At 65.3% G+C, this 17,229-nt stretch overlaps 1 protein-coding gene across 1 annotated transcript in view; it reads right to left on the bottom strand.

The window, feature by feature from the left end:
* The window catches only part of LOC142825993 (tyrosine-protein kinase Fes/Fps-like), a 54,394-nt gene extending 50,816 nt beyond the window's left edge, over positions 1-3,578 (bottom strand). Inside the window, 2 exon segments of the mRNA XM_075918397.1 lie at positions 2,828-2,889; positions 3,460-3,578. Of these exon segments, the coding sequence (XP_075774512.1) occupies positions 2,828-2,889; positions 3,460-3,563 (166 nt within the window). The 5' untranslated portion in view covers positions 3,564-3,578.
* Between the last annotated feature and the right edge of the window lie 13,651 nt (positions 3,579-17,229).

Below are 17,229 nucleotides of genomic sequence, written 5' to 3'. Positions count from 1 at the left end.
CCCTGGGGGGGAGAAGCCCCCAGGAGTGACAGCGAGGGGAGAGGCAGTTCAGGGGGTGCCCGGGGAGCAGCCCCCAGGAGTGACAGCAAGGGGAGAGGCAGTGCAGGGGGTGCCCGGGGGGCAGGACCCGGCCCGGGGGGGGGGGGAGCAGCCCCCAGGAGTGACAGCGAGGGGAGAGGCAGTGCAGGGGGTCCCCAGGGGGCAGGACCCGGCCCGGGGGGGGAGCAGCCCCCAGGAGTGACAGGCGAGGGGAGAGGCAGTGCAGGGGGTGCCCGGGGGGCAGGACGCGGCCCGGGGGGGGGAGCAGCCCCCAGGAGTGACAGGCGAGGGGAGAGGCAGTGCAGGGGGTGCCCGGGGGGCAGGACGCGGCCCGGGGGGGGGGAGCAGCCCCCAGGAGTGACAGGCGAGGGGAGAGGCAGTGCAGGGGTGCCCGGGGGGCAGGACCCGGCCCGGGGGGGGGGGAGCAGCCCCCAGGAGTGACAGCGAGGGGAGAGGCAGTGCAGGGGTGCCCGGGGGGCAGGACCCGGCCCGGGGGGGGGAGCAGCCCCCAGGAGTGACAGGCGAGGGGAGAGGCAGTGCAGTGGGTGCCCGGGGGGCAGGACCCGGCCCGGGGGGGGAGCAGCCCCCAGGAGTGACAGCGAGGGGAGAGGCAGTGCAGTGGGTGCCCGGGGGGCAGGACCCGGCCCGGGGGGGGAGCAGCCCCCAGGAGTGACAGCGAGGGGAGAGGCAGTGCAGGGGGTGCCCGGGGGGCAGGACCCGGCCCGGGGGGGGAGCAGCCCCCAGGAGTGACCGGCGAGGTGAGAGGCAGTGCAGGGGGTGCCCGGGGGGCAGGACCCGGCCCTGGGGGGGAGCAGCCCCCAGGAGTGACAGCGAGGGGAGAGGCAGTGCAGGGGGTGCCCGGGGGGCAGGACCCGGCCCGGGGGGGGAGCAGCCCCCAGGAGTGACCGGCGAGGTGAGAGGCAGTGCAGGGGGTGCCCGGGGGGCAGGACGCGGCCCGGGGGGGGAGCAGCCCCCAGGAGTGACAGCGAGGGGAGAGGCAGTGCAGGGGTGCCCGGGGGGCAGGACCCGGCCCGGGGGGGGGAGCAGCCCCCAGGAGTGACAGGCGAGGGGAGAGGCAGTGCAGGGGGTGCCCGGGGGGCAGGACCCGGCCCGGGGGGGGGAGCAGCCCCCAGGAGTGACAGCGAGGGGAGAGGCAGTGCAGGGGGTGCCCAGGGGGCAGGACCCGGCCCGGGGGGGGAGCAGCCCCCAGGAGTGACAGCGAGGGGAGAGGCAGTGCAGGGGTGCCCGGGGGGCAGGACCCAGCCCGGGGGGGGGAGCAGCCCCCAGGAGTGACAGGCGAGGGGAGAGGCAGTGCAGGGGGTGCCCGGGGGGCAGGACCCGGCCCTGGGGGGGAGCAGCCCCCAGGAGTGACAGGCGAGGGGAGAGGCAGTGCAGGGGGTGCCCGGGGGGCAGGACCCGGCCCGGGGGGGGGAGCAGCCCCCAGGAGTGACAGCGAGGGGAGAGGCAGTGCAGGGGGTGCCCGGGGGGCAGGACCCGGCCCGGGGGGGGAGCAGCCCCCAGGAGTGACAGGCGAGGGGAGAGGCAGTGCAGGGGTACCCGGGGGGCAGCCAGAGGCCGAGCCATGGGCCCGTCAGAGCTGCACAGACATTTGCCGTCGGGGGGGGAAGCCCCTCTGTGCAGGGCAGAGGGGCAGGGGGCCCGGCAGGCGCAGCTGGCAAGGGGCGGGGGCACTGAGCGGGGGGGACTGAGCTGCTCTGGCCGCCGGGGAGGGAGCCGAGAGGGCTCCAGCCAGGCAGAAGGGAGAGGAGGGAGCCCAGCACTGCACTTGTTGCTCGGGCTTGAGAAAGGCCAGGAGCCAGAGCAGGGGGCAGCGGTGCTGGGGGGGGGGGCGGGAGCCAGAGCAGGGGGCAGCGATGCTGGGGGGGGCGGGAGCCAGAGCAGGGGGCAGCGGTGCTGGGGGGGGGGCGGGAGCCAGAGCAGGGGGCAGCGGTGCTGGGGGGGGGCGGGAGCCAGAGCAGGGGGCAGCGATGCTGGGGGGGGCGGGAGCCAGAGCAGGGGGCAGCGGTGCTGGGGGGGGGCGGGAGCCAGAGCAGGGGGCAGCGGTGCTGGGGGGGGGCGGGAGCCAGTGCAGGGGGCAGCGGTGCTGGGGGGGGCGGGAGCCAGAGCAGGGGGCAGCGGTGCTGGGGGGGGGCGGGAGCCAGAGCAGGGGGCAGCGGTGCTGGGGGGGGCGGGAGCCAGAGCAGGGGGCAGCGGTGCTGGGGGGGGGCGGGAGCCAGTGCAGGGGGCAGCGGTGCTGGGGGGGGCGGGAGCCAGAGCAGGGGGCAGCGGTGCTGGGGGGGGGCGGGAGCCAGTGCAGGGGGCAGCGGTGCTGGGGGGGGGGCGGGAGCCAGAGCAGGGGGCAGCGATGCTGGGGGGGGGCGGGAGCCAATGCAGGGGGCAGCGGTGCTGGGGGGGGATCCAGTGCAGGGGGCAGCGGTGCTGGGGGGGGGCGGGAGCCAGAGCAGGGGGCAGCGATGCTGGGGGGGGGCGGGAGCCAATGCAGGGGGCAGCGGTGCTGGGGGGGGATCCAGTGCAGGGGGCAGCGGTGCTGGGGGGGGCGGGAGCCAGTGCAGGGGGCAGCGGTGCTGGGGGGGGCGGGAGCCAGAGCAGGGGGCAGCGATGCTGGGGGGGGCGGGAGCCAGTGCAGGGGGCAGCGGTGCTGGGGGGGGCGGGAGCCAGAGCAGGGGGCAGCGATGCTGGGGGGGGCGGGAGCCAGTGCAGGGGGCAGCGGTGCCGGGGGGGGCGGGAGCCAGAGCCAAAGGGCCCGTTGCACCCCGGAAAGACTCACCTGTGCCTGCAGCCCCGGCCAGCCCCCCGTGCACTGGGTTCCCTGGCGCTGCACGGCCCCAGCTGGGAAAGAGGAACAGGAAACGCTGCGCTGACCAGCGACCTTGCACGATTTCCCACACTTCCTCCCCCCGGCCCCGCCCGGCCCCGACCCCGCCAGCCCCTGCAGAGTCGCTGCTCCAGGACAAGCTGGGAACAGGGAGGGGCAGGGTCACTGTGCCCCAATGTCCCCCTTTACACCTCTGGCCCTGCTCCGGCCCCAGCCCAGCCCCCGTGTCCTTGTGCAACGCGCTGAGAAAATCCCTGCTGCATTGCACACTCAGCACACGAGGGACGGAATCAGCCACAGTCCTTGTGCAACACTCAGCGAAAATCCCTGCTTCATCGCACGCACAGGGGAATGGAATCACCCACAAACCCCACAACCCGCCGGCCCCACACTCAGCCACCCCCCATATCAACCTACCTGCCCCCCCAGCCACTCCATAACAACCTGTGTGCCCCCCATAACAACCTACCTGCCCCCCCAGCCGCTCCATAACAACCTGTGTGCCCCCCATAACAACCTACCTGCCCCCCAACCTCTCCACAACCACCCGCCGACCCGCACTCAGCCCCCCCATAACAACCTACCTGCCCCCCCAGCCGCTCCATAACAACCTGTGTGCCCCCCATAACAACCTACCTGCCCCCCAACCTCTCCACAAAACCCGCCGACCCGCACTCAGCCCCCCCATAACAACCTACCTGCCCCCCCAGCCGCTCCATAACAACCTGTGTGCCCCCCATAACAACCTACCTGCCCCCCAACCTCTCCACAAAACCCGCCGACCCGCACTCAGCCCCCCCATAACAACCTACCTGCCCCCCCAGCCGCTCCATAACAACCTGTGTGCCCCCCATAACAACCTACCTGCCCCCCAACCTCTCCACAAAACCCGCCGACCCGCACTCAGCCCCCCCATAACAACCTACCTGCCCCCCCAGCCGCTCCATAACAACCTGCCTGTCCCTCACCTGGTCGCCCCATAACAATCCACCTGCCCCCTCCCAGCCACCCTACTGACAATCCAACTGCCCCATAACAACCCACCTACCCTGCTCCTGGCCACCCCATTAACACCCGACCTACTCTGCTCCCAGCCGCCCTGTTAACACTCCACCTGCCCCACTGACAACCTGCCTGGCCCTTCCCCCACCTTTTGTCCCTGTCAGGCAAATGGAGTCAGGCTCCTCCTTCGCCCTTAGCTCTCCAGCGGCTTGTGCCCGGCCGGCCTCCTGCAGAGGGCAGTTGGCCAAATCCCAGGCAATCAAAGACCCATTGTCGTCTGAGTCTCCACGGGCATGGGGCCAGGCCCCCACCCGCCCGGGGCCCTGTAACGAGCCTGTCTCACCACCCAGCTAACCGCTGCCCACATTGGGGAAACTGAGGCAGGCACACTGGTCATACACAGGATTATGAGACATTCCCACTCAACCCCAGCTTGAGGGGCGCCCTGCACAGGCGGACAGCGCAGCCATGGGCAGCGTCCACCCAGCAGCCTCTCCTGGGAGCAGCCCCCGCCCCTGCCCCCAGAGCCAACCTCCCGCCTGGCCGGGGCGGGGTCCTGGGGGAAGAGGAGGGGTGGGGTGGGGCCAGGCCTCATGCAGGTGGGGGGCTGTGACGGTGCGTTGGGGGTCCCCCATCTCCTGCACCCTGAAATGGCACAAACAGACTGCACCAGCCGGTGGAATAGAGGAAGTTTATTGCCTCTCCAGGATACAGCACAGCACAGATGGAATCTGGTCACAGAGCTGGGCTAGGATGCCTCAGCCCCCCTTGAGATGGGGGAGCCTGGGCCCCTAAATCCCAGCCCCTTGCTTAGGCTGCTTCCTCCATGATTCCAGACAGAAACTAACTCCCTCTCCTCCAGCCCTGCCCCCAGCCAGGGCAGCATCCACCTTCCTTTGCTCCTCTCCATGGGGGGTAGCTGGTCAGACAGGTTTGGAGCCCCCTTTGCATAATGACCAGACAGCAGAGGTCACCACAGCCCAGCAAGTACCCCCACTACGTCACAGTTCTCCCCCCTCCGAGAGCGAACTGAGCAGGGTCACTCCACTCGTGACCTAGGGAAGTTCGGGCCCCCCCACGGGACAGCGCGTCGGCGATGATGTTGGCGCTCCCCTTGACGTGGATCACTTCCATGTCGTAGTCCTGCAGGAGCAGGCTCCACCGCAGCAGCTTGGCGTTGGTCCCTTTCATCTGGTGCAGCCAGGTCAGGGGGCAGTGGTCGGTGAACACCGTGAAACGCCGGCCAAACAGGTACGGCTGCAGCTTTTGCAGGGCCCACACCATGGCCAGGCATTCCCTCTCTACGGTCGCGTAGCTCCGCTCCCGGGGCAGCAGCTTCCTGCTCAGGTACACGATGGGGTGACGTTCCCCTTTCTCGTCCGCCTGCATCAGCACCGCCCCCAGCCCGGTGTCCGAGGCGTCAGTAAACACGATAAAGGGCTTGTCGAAGTCTGGGTTTACCAGCACTGGGGCCTTGGCCAGGGCTCCCTTCAGGGCACAGAGAGCCCTCTGGCACTGCTCCGTCCAGACCACCCTGTCGGGCCCCCCCTTCCTGCACAGCTCTGTGATCGGGGCAGCGATGGAGCTGAAGTTGGGCACAAACCTCCGGTAGTACCCCGCCATCCCAATGAAAGCCTGGACCTGCTTCTTGGGCTGGGGCACAGGCCAGTCCCGGATGGCCTCCACTTTGGCCGGCTCTGGCTTCAAGCAGCCGCTCCCCACCTTATGGCCCAGGTAGGACACTTCGGCCATCCCGACCTTGCACTTCCCAGCCTTTACGGTCAGCCCAGCCTCCCTCAGCCGATCCAGTACCTGGCTGACGTGGGCCACGTGGTCCTCCCAGGACTGGCTGAAGACGCAGATGTCATCTATGTACGCTAGGGCACAGTTCTCCATTCCCCTCAGCAGCTGGTCCACCAGGCGCTGGAAGGTGGCCGGCGCCCCTTTGAGGCCAAAGGGTAGGACCAGGAACTCATAGAGCCCCAGCGGCGTGATGAAAGCCGATTTCAGTCTGGCCTCCTGGTCTAGCGGCACCTGCCAGTAGCCCTTGGTGAGGTCCAGGGTGGTGAGATAGCGAGCTCCCCCCAGCTTGTCCAGGAGCTCGTCGGGCCTTGGCATCGGGTAGGCGTCGGACACCGTGACGGCGTTGAGCTTCCGGTAGTCCACGCAGAACCGGATCGACCCGTCCTTCTTGGGAACCAGCACCACGGGAGAGGCCCAGGGGCTGGAGGACGGCTGGATCACCCCCAGGGCCAACATGTCCTGGACCTCTCTCTCCAGGTCCTGGGCTGTTTTCCCTGTGACCCTGAATGGGGAGCAGTGCACCGGGGGGTGAGTGCCCGTCTGCACCCGGTGTACAGCCAGGTTGGTGAGACCCGGCTTGTTGGAGAACAGCTGCTGGTGGGAGCGCAGCACCTCCCGGATCTCGGCCTGCTGGGCCGGGGTGAGCTGGTCCGAGAGGGAAATTGACTCCAGCGAAGAGTCCTCTCCGGTCCCAGGGAACAGGCCCACCAGGGGATCCTCCCCCTGCTCCTCCCAGGGCTTACACACGGCCAGCAACAAGTTCTCCCTGTCCCAGTATGGCTTCATCATGTTAACATGATATACAGGCAGTCCCCGACTTACGCGGATCCGACTTACGTCGGATCCGCACTTACGAACGGAGCTTTCTCGCCCCGGAAGTCGGGGCGAGAAAGCCCCGTTCGTAAGCTGCTCCGGTGCCCCTGGTCTGCTGGAGACCGTCTCCAGCAGACCAGGGGCACCGGGCGGGTTCCCGCGCTTCTGAGGCTTTGCCAGAGCAAAGCCTCAGAAGCGCGGGAACCCCCGCTGCTGCCGCATGAGACCCGGTGCCTGTGGTCTGCTGGGGACGGTCCCCAGCAGACCACAGGCACCCTGACTGAAGCCGCAGCCGCAGGGGGTCCCGCGCCTCAGAGGCTTTGCCAGAGCAAAGCCTCAGAGGCGCGGCACCCCGCTGCCGCTGCGGCTCTGCTCCCCGTGTCCCTGGTCTGCTGGGGGGGGGGGGGGGCGCAGCTAGTGTGCTCCCCCCCCCCAGCAGACCAGGCTTTTGTTTTGGACTCTGGGGCAGAGCAGCTGGGGCGCTGCCGATTGGTCCTGCAGCGCCCGTGGGCACTACTGGACCAACCCGGCAGCACCCCAGCTGCTCTGCCCCAGGTCCTGATTCAGCTGCTGCTGGTCAGTTTCAGCAGCGGCTGAATCAGGACGTCTGGGGCAGAGCAGATGGGGTGCTGCTGGGTTGGTCCAGTAGCACCCCAGCTGCTCTGCCCCAGGCGTCCCCAAGTCAGCTTCTGCTGAAACTGGCCAACGCTGACTACAGGAAGCCCCAGGCAGAGTTGCTCTGCCCCGGGCTTCCTGGAATCAGCCGCTGATCAGTTTCAGCAGCAGCTGACTTGGGGACGCCTGGGGTTCTTAAGTTGATTCTGTATGTAAGTCAGAACTGGCGGTCAGTTTCAGCAGTGTCTGAATCTGGACGCCAGTTCCGACTTACATACAGATTCAACTTAAGAACAAACCTACAGTCCCTATCGTGTACGTAACCCGGGGACTGCCTGTACCCGCTGGCCGCGCGTCCGGCCCGTCAGCTCCACCACGTAGTTCACCTCGTTCAGCTGCTTAACCACCTTGAAGGGGCCGTCCCAGGCGGCTTGCAGCTTGTTCTTCCGCATGGGGATCAGGACCATCACCTGGTCCCCGGTAGCGTAGGCGCGGGCCCGTGCATTGAGGTCGTACCAGACCTTCTGCTTCCTCTGGGCCCTGCTCAGGTTCCCTCTGGCCAGGCCCATGAGCTCGGCAAGTCTTTCCCGGAACGTCAGGACGTATTCCACGACCGGCTCACCCTCCGGGGAGACCTTCCCCTCCCACTCGTCTTTCAATAAGTCCAGGGGGCCCCTCACTCGCCTCCCATATAACAGCTCGAACGGCGAGAACCCCGTGGACTCCTGGGGCACTTCCCTGTACGCAAACAGCAGGTGGGGTAGGTACTTGTCCCAGTCCTGCGGGTGTTTGTGCATAAAGGTCCATAGCATCTGTTCCAGAGTCCCATTGAACCTCTCCACCAGCCCGTTGGCCATGGCCTCGGGGTAGCAGGTGGCAAAGTCCACCACCACCAGGATGTATTTCTTCCCCGTCTGGGTCACTCTCTTGAAGGGCCCCACAATATCCATCATCACCTTCTGGAAAGGCTCCTCTATGATGGGCAGGGGTCTCAACGCAGCTTTCCTCCTGTCTTGGGCCTTCCCCACTCGCTGGCAGGGGTCGCAGGACCGGCAGTACCGCTGGACAGCTGCAAACATCCCCGGCCAGGAGAAGTTTTGGAGCAGCCTCAGCCGCGTGCGCCGGATATCCTGGTGTTCCGAGAACGGGATGTCATGGGCCAGGTATAGCAGCTTGCGGCGATACCTTTGGGGGACCACCAGCTGCCGCTGGAGCCCCCACTCCCCTTTCTTCCCAGGGGGAAGCCATTCCCGGTACAGAAATCCCCTCTCCCACTGGAACTTCTCCTGGCCATCTCCTCCTAGGGGTTGAGCTGCACCCAGGTCAGCCCGGTCCCTCAGGGACTGTAAGGAGGGATCCGCTCGCACCTCCGCCTGGAATTCAGTGGCTGGGGCTGGGACAGGGGCGTGGTTCCCCCCACTGCCTAGGTCCAACTCCATGTCTGCTGGGATAGGGCCCTGGGCCCCCTGTTGGGGAACCTCCTCGAGTTTTAAGGACCCCATAATAGAGGCCCAATTTAAATGTACACCCCAAATTAAAAAACATAGCAAGAGACCTAAAAAAGAGTCACTGTGGCTTAACCACCATGTAAAAGAAGCAGTGAGGGACAAAAAGGTATCTTTTAATAAGTGGAAGTCCAATCCTAGTGAGATAAATAGAAAGGAACATAAACACTGTCAAATCAAGTGTAAAAATGTAATAAGAAAAGCAAAAAAAGATTTTGAGGAACAGCTAGCCAAAAACTCAAAAAGAAATAACAAAATGTTTTTTAAGTACATTAGAAGCAGGAAGCCTGCTAAAAAACCTGTGGGTCCCCTAGATGATTGAGCTAAAAAAGGAGCAATCAAGGACGATAAATCCATTGCGGAGAAACTAAATCATTTCTTTGCTTCAGTCCTCACGGCTGAGGACGTTGGGGAGATTCCCGAATCCGCACCGTCCTTTGTGGGTGATGAATCTGAGGAACTGTCCCGGATTGAAGTGTCATTAGAGGAGGTTTTAGAACAAATAGAAAAACTTAATGTTAACAAATCTCCGGCACCAGATGGCATTCATCCAAGGGTTCTAAAAACTCAAATGGGAAATTGCTGAGCTATTATCTGTGGTTTGTAACCTATCCTTTAAATCGGCTTCTGTACTGACTGGCAGGTAGCCAATGTTACGCCAATATTTAAAAAGGGCTGTAGAGGCGATCCTGGCAATTACAGACCGGTAAGTCTAACTTCAGTACCGGGCAAATTAGTTGAAACAATAGTAAAGAATAAAATTGTGAAGATTGTAGAAGAACATAATTTGTTGGACAAAAGTCAACATGGTTTCTGTAAAGGGAAATCCTGTCTTACTAATCTATTAGAGTTCCTTGAAGGGGTTAACAAACATGCGGACAAGGGGGATCCAGTAGATATAGTATACTTGGATTTTCAGAAAGCCTTTGACAAGGTCCCTCAGCAAAGGCTCTTGTGTAAATTACATGGCCATGGGATAAGAGGGAAGGTCCTTTTTTGGATTGAGAACTGTTTAAAAGACAGGAAACAAAGGGTAGGAATAAATGGTAAATTTTCAGAATGGAGAGGGGTAACTAGTGGTGTCCCCCAAGGGTCAGTCCTGGGACCAATCCTTTTCAACTTATTCATAAATGATCTGGAGAAAGGGGTAAGCAGTGAGGTAGTAAAGTTTGCAGATGATACAAAACTGTTTAGGATAGTCAAGACAGAAGCAGACTGTGAGGGACTCCCAAGATCTCACCAAACTTAGTGATTGGGCAACAAAATGGCAAATGAAATTTAATGTGGCTAAGTGTAAAGTAATGCACATTGGGAAAAATAACCCCAACTATACGTACAGTATGATGGGGGCTAATTTGGCTACAACAAATCAGGAAAGAGATCTTGGAGTTATCGTGGACAGTTCTCTGAAAACTTCCACGCAGTGTGCAGCGGTGGTCAAAAAGGCAAATAGGATGCTAGGAATTATTAAGAAAGGGATAGAAAATAAGACCCAGACTATCTTACTGCCCCTGTATAAAACTATGGTACGCCCGCATCTTGAATACTGTGTACAGATGTGGTCTCCTCACCTCAAAAAAGATATTTTGGCCTTGGAAAGGGTTCAGAAAAGGGCAACTAGAATGATTAGGGGTTTGGAACGGGTCCCATATGAGGAGAGGTTAAAGCGACTGGGACTTTTCAGTTTAGAAAAGAGGAGACTGAGGGGGGATAGGATAGAGGTCTATAAAATCATGAGTGGTGTGGAGAGGGCTGATAAAGAAAAGTTATTTATTAGTTCCCTAAATAGAAGAACTAGAGGACACCAAATGAAATTAATGGGTAGCAGGTTAAAAACTAATAAAAGAAAGTTCTTCTTCACACAGCGTGTAGTCAACCTGTGGAACTCCCTGCCAGAGGAGGCTGTGAAGGCTAGGACTATAATAGAGTTTAAAGAGAAGCTAGATAATTTCATGGAGGTTAGGTCCATAAAAGGCTATTAGCCAGGGGATAAAATGGTGTCCTTGGCCTCTGTCTGTCAGAGGCTGGGGAGGGATGGCAGGAGACAAATCGCTTGATCATTGTCTTCGGTCCATCTCCTCTGGGGTACCTGGTGTTGGCTGCTGTCAGCAGACAGGCTACTGGGCTAGATGGACCTTTGGTCTGACCCAGAACGGCCGTTCTTATGTTCTTATGAGTTCTGGGCCGCCAGCCCCTCGCTTGCTCTGGCTACGGGTGGTGACCAGCGTCCTGTGGGGTCCGTCTGGCCACTCCTCTAGGTCACCCCCATCAGCACCTCGGTGGGTAAGTGCGGGTGCACCCCCACTTCCTTGAGGCCCTCCTTGGCCTCCCATTTCAGATGCACTCTGGCTACGGGTACCTTAAAGGGGGTGCCGTCTATGCCCCTCAGTGTCAGCTGAGTGTCGGGTAGCATACGGTCTGGGGCCACTATGCCGGGTCGGGCCAGCGTCACCTTCCTACCATCCACCTCCAGGGGTACGAGGCAGTCCCGCCGCAGGGGCCGTCCTGCCCCACCCGATATACAGAGAAATCCTCCTCCCAAGGGTCAGACCTCCCAGGGGAGGTGCACTGAGCATCCTTCCCTCCACTCTGAGCTGAGGTTTGCCGGCCAGCCCCTGCCTCTGGGCAGCCGGCCCTTCCTCCCGCCCCAGCCTGTTAACCCTGGAACGGTCCAGGTCATGGGACCTGTTCTTGCGCCTGGTGCATTGAGCCCTCTTGTGGCCTCGTTGCCCACAGCGATGGCAAGTTAGGTTCTGCGGGCCCTTTTGGGTCGGCTCCGCCCAGGCCCTGGCTGGTTTTCTGGGGTATCGATGACTGGTCCTGGTCCCTGGGGCTCACCTCGGAGGTGCCTCTCTCCGTCGCTCAGCCGAGATCCGGTCTCTGCGCGATTCCCTTTCTCTCCGGGACTCCCGTTCACACCCGGACCGGCTCTCCATGAACTCATCCGCCAGCCTCCTGGCCTCCTGGGGGTCTCCCATGGGGAGAAACAAAGGGAGGTGGAATGCTGCCCTGGCTGGGGGCAGGGCTTGGAGAGGGGGAGTTAGTTCCTGTCTGGAAAGCAGGGAAGAAGGAGCTGGGGAGGGGGCTGGGACTCCCCTATCTCAAGGGGGCACTGAGGCCTCTTAGCCCCAGTTCCTGTAACCAGATTACATCTGTGCTATGCTGTATCGTGGAGGAGCAATAAACCACCCTCAATTCCACTGGCTGGTGGAGTCTGTTTGTGCCATTTCGGGGTGCAGGAGACGGGGGACCCCCAACGCGCCGTCACAGCACGCTTCATAGAACTGCTCCATCATGACCAGCTTGAGCAGCTCCTCTGCGGTCTGGGCTCCGACTCCAGACACCCACTTGCGGCCGTATTGCGCCAGGCGGGAGGCCAGATCCACATAGGTCTCCCGTGGCCCTTTCTGTACCCCCCGGAACTTCTTCCTGTACATCTCGGGGGTCAGCCCGAACTTGTGCAGCAGGGCCTCCTTGACTCGGCTGTAATCCCCTGGCTGTAGGTCCTCCAGCTGACTGAGCACTCCGGCCGCCTCCTGGTTCAGTGCGGGGATGAGCTCCTGCAGCCAGTCAGCTGGGGGAACCCGTTGCAGTCCACAGGCCCTCTCAAAGGAGCTGAGGAACCCGTCTATGTCGCCCATGTCCTTCAACTGGGCCACCACGAGCCTCTCCAAGCGTCTGACAGTCCCGGGACCCTGGGGCCCATCCGCACTTGGCGCAGCCGGTGCCCCGCAGGTTCTCCGCTCTGCCATGGCCAGCTCATGCTGCCGCTGCCTCTCTCGGTCCTGCCGGTCCCTCTCTCGATCTTCTACTTCCAATTCCTTCATCCGCAGCTGGATCTCCAGCCACCGCAGCTCCGCTGGGCTGGCCCCTGCCCTAGATGGGCTACGGCTTGCAGGCCTCCCAGCCCCCTTGGGGGAGGGTCCGTCGCCCCCTCAGCTTAGTCTGTTCCCTTCGTGGTTCCTAGCCAGAAAACTGCCCAGGCCCTGCCCCCAGCCAGGTGTCCCCCTCCCTCCCTCCCTCCTCTGTCTCCCCTCTCGGAGACCCCTCCCTAGGGAGCCCAGGCAGCGCGTCCCACCCTCACAATGGCACAGCCTGTTCTAATCTCCGACCCAGCCCCCCCGCAACTTGAACCCATCGCTGCTCGTTCCGCCATTTGCCACCCCCCCGAACAGCCTCTCTGGACCCCCCAGCAGGGCGCTGCAGGCTGCTCTCAAATCCCCCCTCGCTCCTCTCCCCTGCAGGCTGAACCAGCCCGGGCGGGTCTTGACCTCCCGGTCGCCGGGGGCCCCTCGGACGTGGCCAGGACGATGGAGTCTGCGGCGTGGGACCGGCCACCGGGCCCGCACCACGCAGGGGGAAGCCACCTGTGCTCCGCTGGCCAGTCCACGGAGCGGTGCCGGGGCGGCTCTTCCTCTTCCGTGGGGCCCCGGCACCAGCGTGGCGAGAGACGCCGGCTCCAAGGCTCCGGCATTCGGCGCAGAGGTGGGGCTCCAGGTCCAGGTCAAGATCTAGGAGTCCGAGACGCTGCTCCCTTTCCAGGCCTCCTCGGCGCCAGTCGGGTCCCAGACAAGGCCCCGACACTCGGCACCAGCATCTTCGGCTCTGCCGTGGTCCTTCCAGGCGGGACTGGAGTCGGACGAGGTGGCGGCAGGTCTCGGCGCAGCTCAGTTCAGTCTCGAAGGGGGCAGAGATGTGAGCAAGGGGGGAGATTTGGAGGGTCAGGGGGGGTTGCACACGGGGGGGGGGCTCAGTGCCCGGATGTTACTGGTCAATGTGACAAGGGGGGGAGTTTTGGGGGCTCAGAGGGGGGGTTGCACACGGGGGGGGGCTCAGTGCCCGGATGTTACTGGTCAATGTGACAAGGGGGGGAGTTTTGGGGGTTCAGGGGGGGGGTTGCACACGGGGGGGGGCTCAGTGCCCGGATGTTACTGGTCAATGTGACAAGGGGGGGAGTTTTGGGGGCTCAGGGGGGGTTGCACACGGGGGGGGGCTCAGTGCCCGGATGTTACTGGTCAATGTGACAAGGGGGGGAGTTTTGGGGGCTCAGAGGGGGGGTTGCACACGGGGGGGGGGCTCAGTGCCCGGATGTTACTGGTCAATGTGACAAGGGGGGGAGTTTTGGGGGCTCAGGGTGGGTTGCAAATCCTGGCCCTGTGGCTGGTCATTCTCTTCCAGCTGGGCAATCAGCTGGGCCTTGGTTGCTTTCTGCACAGGCAAGCCCCTCTCTCTGCACAGCCCCACCAGCTCTGCCTTCAAGAGTCGGGCGTAGGCCATCTGCCCGCTGGGCCCCTCGGTGCAGACTCACCAGTCTAGTGCTGCAGCGCCCCACGATTCCCAGGAACCGCTTCACTCTGTCTCCAGCACGCCTGGCTCCAGGGCTCTTGCTTCTACGGCGCCTTGTCGCTTGCCGCTGGAAGCTCCATCCACGGGGTGCAGTGCATCCCACTTCTGACACCAGTGTGACGGCGTGTTGGGGGTCCCCCGTCTCCTGCACCCCGAAATGGCACAAACAGACTCCCCCAGCCAGTGGAATTGAGGGTGGTTTATTGCTCCTCCAGCACAGCGCAGCACAGATGTAGTCTGGTCACAGGAACTGGGCTAGGATGCCTCAGTGCCCCCCTTGAGATAGGGAAGTCCCAGCCCCCCTCCCCAGCTCCTTCTCCCCTGCTTTCCAGCCAGGAACTAACTAACTCCCTTCCAGCCCTGCCCCCCAGCCAAGGCAGCATCCACCTCCCTTTGTCCCTCTCCATGGGGGGTGGCTGGTTGGACAGGTTGAGAGACCCTTTGCATAGTGACTCATCCTGTTTTGCTGGGTCGTGGTACCCACGGCAGCCAGTGGGGGTTACCCCAGAGCCAGCAGCCTAGAAACCAGCCAGGTACCCCCACTACGTCACAGGGGGCACTGCCGGGGGCGGTGGGATGGCAAGGGCAGCGCTGCCAGCGGGGTCGGGATGGCGAGGGCGGCGCTGCCAGGGGGCGAGGGGGAGCGAGGGGGGCGCTGCCAGCGGGGTCGGGGTGGCGAGGGGGGCGCTGCCAGGGGGGTCAGGGTGACGAGGGGGCACAGGGAGGCGAGGGGGCGCTGCCAGGGGGGTGGGGGTGGCGAGGGGGCGCTGCCAGCGGGGTGGGGGTGGCGAGGGGGGCGCTGCCAGGGGGGTCAGGGTGACGAGGGGGCGCAGGGTGGCGAGGGGGCGCAGGGTGGCGAGGGGGCGCTGCCAGGGGGGTGGGGGTGGCGAGGGGGTGCTGCCAGCGGGGTGGGGGTGGCGAGGGGGGCGCTGCCAGGGGGGCGGGGGTGGCGAGGGGGGCGCTGCCAGGGGGGTCGGGGTGACGAGGGGGCACGGGGTGGCGAGGGGGCACAGCCAGGGGGGTCGGGGTGGCGAGGGGGGCGCTGCCAGGGGGGTCGGGGCGCGGGGTGGCGAGGGGGGCGCTGCCAGGGGGGCGGGGTGGCGAGGGGGCGCTGCCAGGGGGGCGGGGTGGCGAGGGGGGCGCTGCCAGGGGGGTCAGGGTGACGAGGGGGCACAGGGTGGCGAGGGGGCGCTGCCAGGGGGGTGGGGGTGGCGAGGGGGCGCTGCCAGCGGGGTGGGGGTGGCGAGGGGGGCGCTGCCAGGGGGGTGGGGGTGGCGAGGGGGCGCTGCCAGCGGGGTCGGGGTGGCGAGGGGGGCGCTGCCAGGGGGGTCAGGGTGATGAGGGGGCACAGGGTGGCGAGGGGGCGCTGCCAGGGGGGTGGGGGTGGCGAGGGGGCGCTGCCAGCGGGGTGGGGGTGGCGAGGGGGGCGCTGCCAGGGGGGTCAGGGTGACGAGGGGGCGCAGGGTGGCGAGGGGGCGCAGGGTGGCGAGGGGGCGCTGCCAGGGGGGTGGGGGTGGCGAGGGGGGCGCTGCCAGGGGGCGGGGTGGCGAGGGGGGCGCTGCCAGGGGGGCGGGGTGGCGAGGGGGGCGCTGCCAGGGGGGTCGGGGTGGCGAGGGGGCGCTGCCAGGGGGGCGGGGTGGCGAGGGGGGCGCTGCCAGGGGGCGGGGTGGCGAGGGGGGCGCTGCCAGGGGGTGGGCGTGGCGAGGGGGGCGCTGCCAGGGGGTGGGCGTGGCGAGGGGGGCGCTGCCAGGGGGCGGGGTGGCGAGGGGGGCGCTGCGGCACAGAGGGGAGCCCAGTCAAAGGTGTGGGGTGACAGAAGTGCCAGGGCCCAGAGGCTCCAGCAGCGGGTTTCACAGCGTGCGCAGCTCCTGGCCCTGCTGGGAGAGGCGCAGGGACTGAGGGGCTGCCCTGGGTGGAGGGATGGGGCAGCAGGGCCCTCGTCTCCCTGCCTTGGCCCAGCAGCCGTGGGGCGGAGGAGGGGCTGAGCCCCTGGCCCGGGCGGCTCTCCAAGGCGCAGGGCAGTCCCAGGAGCCGGGAGGGGAGGCCCCCGCCCTGCCTGAGTGACCGGCCTGGGAGGCCAGGGGACCCGGCGGGAGGTGCCGGGAGGACAGCAGAGCCCTGGGCCTGGCCGGCAGAGCTGGGAGTGTTGCCAGCACTGGCCTGGCCCTGCCTCTAGGCCCCTTTCTGCCCCAGCCTGGCACCGGACCCACCCCGCCTGGGGAGCCGGCCACGGCTCTAGGCCTCCCGCCTCAGCAGGGGGCCGGAAACCCGGCGGGGCCGATTTCACAGGCACGGTGCTGGGCGGCCGGCAGCACACGCTGCCCAGCAGGGGCGCTCAGGCCTGGCTGCACCGGGGCGGTGCTCAGACACGCCCGGCGGCTGGCGCTGCCCGTTCCCTGCCCCAGGCCGTGGCTGCAGGAAGGGGTCCGTGGGCACCGGGCAGGAAACGCCATGGGCTGAGCCAGGCTGCTCCCTTGGCCCGGCAGGGGGCCAGGGGCCAGGGCCAGTCACCCCAGGCTCAAGGGAGAGGCTGACTCCAGTGTGCGCCCGCCCGGCCCGGGGGGCAGGCTGCAGCGCTCGGACCAGCCTCTGCTGGGCCTTGGGATGGCTCCGGGGCCCCAGCAAAGGGATCCAGCCCTGGCGTGTGGCCAGTTCACCTGGGGCCGGCTCCAGCCCTCTAGGTGGGAAGGGGGCCAGAGCCGAGGGAAGCCCAGGGGCGGGGGGAGGCCGGGCCAAGGGTGTGGAGGAGCTGCTGGCTGAGCACCAGGGGCCAGGAAGCAACCCACCAAGCTGAGGCTTTGGAAACCGAGCAAAGGAAACACCTGTCCCCAGCCCTGCCGTTAGCCTGCGGAACTCACCGCCACAGGAAGCCATTGAGGTCTGGCCCGGAACAAGAGCCACAGGGAGTGGGGGGGCTATTTCTGTAAATAGCAGCCCTGGGACGAGACAACCCTCCTCCACAGTGTGAGCCATGCTGCCGGGGGCGGGGTGTGACCTGCGGGGGCAGTCAAATTGCCCCATGTCTGCCAATGCCCAGATCTTCCACCTTCCTCCGAGGGGCCCAAGCCGCCACTGCCAGTGACGGGGCAGCAGGTAAATGGCCCGGCCCGACTCCCAGCCTGGCCCTCTGCCCCCGCCACCCCCTTGCTGCCCATGTCATGACACTGCCCCCCAACAACAGGGCAGGCGCTGGGTCTCCAAATACACCCGGCTTCTCCCCTCCCCCACGCGCCCCTGGCACCGGGCACCCGCCGGGCATGGCTGCGGCAC

This window comes from Pelodiscus sinensis, unplaced genomic scaffold (genome assembly GCF_049634645.1).
Source record: "Pelodiscus sinensis isolate JC-2024 unplaced genomic scaffold, ASM4963464v1 ctg127, whole genome shotgun sequence".
Lineage (NCBI taxonomy): Eukaryota > Metazoa > Chordata > Testudines > Trionychidae > Pelodiscus > Pelodiscus sinensis.
The sequence above is the reverse complement of the archived record's forward strand: the minus strand, read 5'-3'. Positions and strand labels throughout refer to the sequence as shown.